At 31.0% G+C, this 2500-nt stretch overlaps 1 protein-coding gene across 1 annotated transcript in view; it reads left to right on the plus strand.

Annotated features, from left to right (window-relative positions):
- Positions 1 to 2500, plus strand: part of LOC122251972 (adenylate cyclase type 5) — a gene marked incomplete in the record, with an annotated part of 631004 nt that overhangs the window by 623850 nt on the left and 4654 nt on the right. The window contains 4 exon segments of the mRNA XM_086554818.1: positions 1 to 30; positions 340 to 559; positions 787 to 918; positions 1364 to 1488. The exon segment at positions 1 to 30 is cut by the window's left edge and continues 80 nt beyond it. Coding sequence (XP_086410944.1) covers positions 1 to 30; positions 340 to 559; positions 787 to 918; positions 1364 to 1488 — 507 coding nt within the window.

Raw genomic sequence — 2500 nt, forward strand, 5'->3', positions numbered from 1 at the left:
CACTTCCTTTGTGTGGACAGAGCACCAGATGTAAGCATGACATAGAAAACTTCTTTACCACATGTGCATTTCTTTTTATGTATAGCTGTGTGCGTCAGTATACAGTCATGTATTATACAAAGCATGTTTATTTGAAAACAGACATTATATGATTCCTTTTAGTTTAAATATTGTGTTTTGATGTAACCCAGAGTTATGATAATATATTACTTAACTTAGAAATTGATAAAAAAAGTTAGAAAAAATTAATTGTTATAAGAAAATTCCTATATGCACACCTAATAGGTCTCCCTTCAAGAGAATTATAGGTAAATATTATATATATTTTTGTCCTTTCAGGAACTTTATCATGAAGAATGTGAAAGTGTCTGCATCTTATTTGCTTCCATCCCAAATTTCTCTGACTTTTATGTTGAACTTGAGTCCAATAATGAAGGAGTAGAATGTTTGCGGCTTCTCAATGAAATCATAGCAGACTTTGATGAGCTTCTTGAAGAGGAACGCTTCAAGTGGATTGAAAAGATAAAATCCACTGGTGCCACATACATGGCAGCTGCTGGTAAATATGTTTTGGACGGCTTACAGAAGCTAAGGCTATTTTTACCATCATGAAAGTATTATATACATTACCATAGTTAGATTATGGTAAGATATATCTATCTACCAATCTATATATGTATATATATATATATATATTTATTTTTTTATTTTTGTCATTATTTTTTTTTTACCTAGTTATTTTTGTTAATGCTACTTTTAAATTATTCATTAATATTCTTTTTACAGGGCTCACAAAATCTACTAGGGATTTGAAAAGTTTCCGTCACGTGACAGCTATGGCTGACTATGCTCTACGAATAAGAGACCAACTGGAGTATGTAAATGAACATTCCTTTAATAACTTCAAAATAAGAATAGGTAACTATATTATTACCATTGTTTTGAATTTTGAATACTGAAGGACTACTGTAACTATATGCAATCTTCTCAAAGAGAATTAGCCCTATAAAAAGATAATGTAAAGTGTTCCAATACCTCAATTAGAATTGGACACGTGAAAATAAATCTTATATCAAGCAGTTTGATTGTAGTATGCGCATGTGAATAATTCTCATCATGTGGTTGAGTTTGTTAGAGTGGGGTAACAATAATGCTGTGTTGAGATGAAAGCAATTTGTCTATAATTTGGTATAATAGATTATGAACACTAAAGATTTTTTTTTGTAGAAGTAATGATATGAGTATTTGCATATTGTACATATGTACTTACAAGGGAGAAAGAAAGAAGTAGAGGTTGGATACATATATGTAGAATGTGTCGAATTTTTGGGAGAATATGCACTTACTGAGTCGTCTCTTACAGGTATAAATATAGGCCCTGTTGTGGCTGGAGTCATAGGTGCTAGAAAGCCCCAGTACGACATATGGGGAAATGCAGTTAATGTAGCTTCGAGAATGGATTCAACGGGTGAACTAGATAAAATACAGGTAAGGATTCTTTTATTTTACAAACACTTGCCTTTGGAAGAGCATGTTTCTTTTTTTGGTATTATATTCTTATAATCATTTTAGAGTATTAAAAGAAACAAACTGGAAAGCCTTTTATTGAGTACTTTCATTGGTTGTTAACAGAAATGTCAGTTTTGATGCAGATATGAATGACATTATCATGCTCCTGAATAACATGTGGTAAAATGTATTGGTGACTAATATTTTATTATTGGTTATTCCTTTTTACACACTTATACAAACTACAAAAGACAATAAATCTATTAACATCTTATATAATCTACTGAAGTATTAGTATCAGTAACTTTAACAAAAATTAGTCATAGATTCAGTGAGAAGAAGTTGTCCTAGAAGAAGTCCTAGTCAGAATCAGCATTTATGAATGTGAACAGTAAGATGCAGTCATGATCTTCAGTAAATATAATGTGGTGATGATTGACAGATTCAGTTACCTTTGCTGACCCTTTTCTCTCTTTTTTACTCTCTGTCATGTTATTGTCTTTCTCTCTATATATTTTTTTCCTGTTTATTCATTGCTTTTATTTGATATTTGTGATCAGAACTAATATATTTTTTTATCATATTATTGTGCTGTAATTCTAAACTGGATTTCAGACGAATTACACAAGTTAAATATTAATGCTATAATCGTGTGTTCATTATGCCAATAGCAAATATATTTCTGGTCTTTGAAAGTCTTGTTCTGTTGTCTGAAGAAATATTAGTTGGCCGGACGTGTGCTATCTGACACTGATTTTGGCACTACTTGGTCACAATAGGAAAATTATCTTTTATCTAATTCAGTTTATTAAAGTTACACTATTTTGTGTAGTGTCCCTTTTGTAGAGCTGCATTTTTACTTATTTACTTGTATATCTCTTATATCTGTTGTATGTGTATTGACTTTAATTGTTTATATTAAGACTGTGGTAGCAATAATATTATCTTACACAGACCTCTGGCACATAGGTCCTGAGAGTGCCAGATTAGG

Source organism: Penaeus japonicus, unplaced genomic scaffold (assembly GCF_977035675.1).
Source record: "Penaeus japonicus unplaced genomic scaffold, GWHDUDI00000001_assembly GWHDUDI00000001, whole genome shotgun sequence".
Taxonomy (NCBI): domain Eukaryota; kingdom Metazoa; phylum Arthropoda; class Malacostraca; order Decapoda; family Penaeidae; genus Penaeus; species Penaeus japonicus.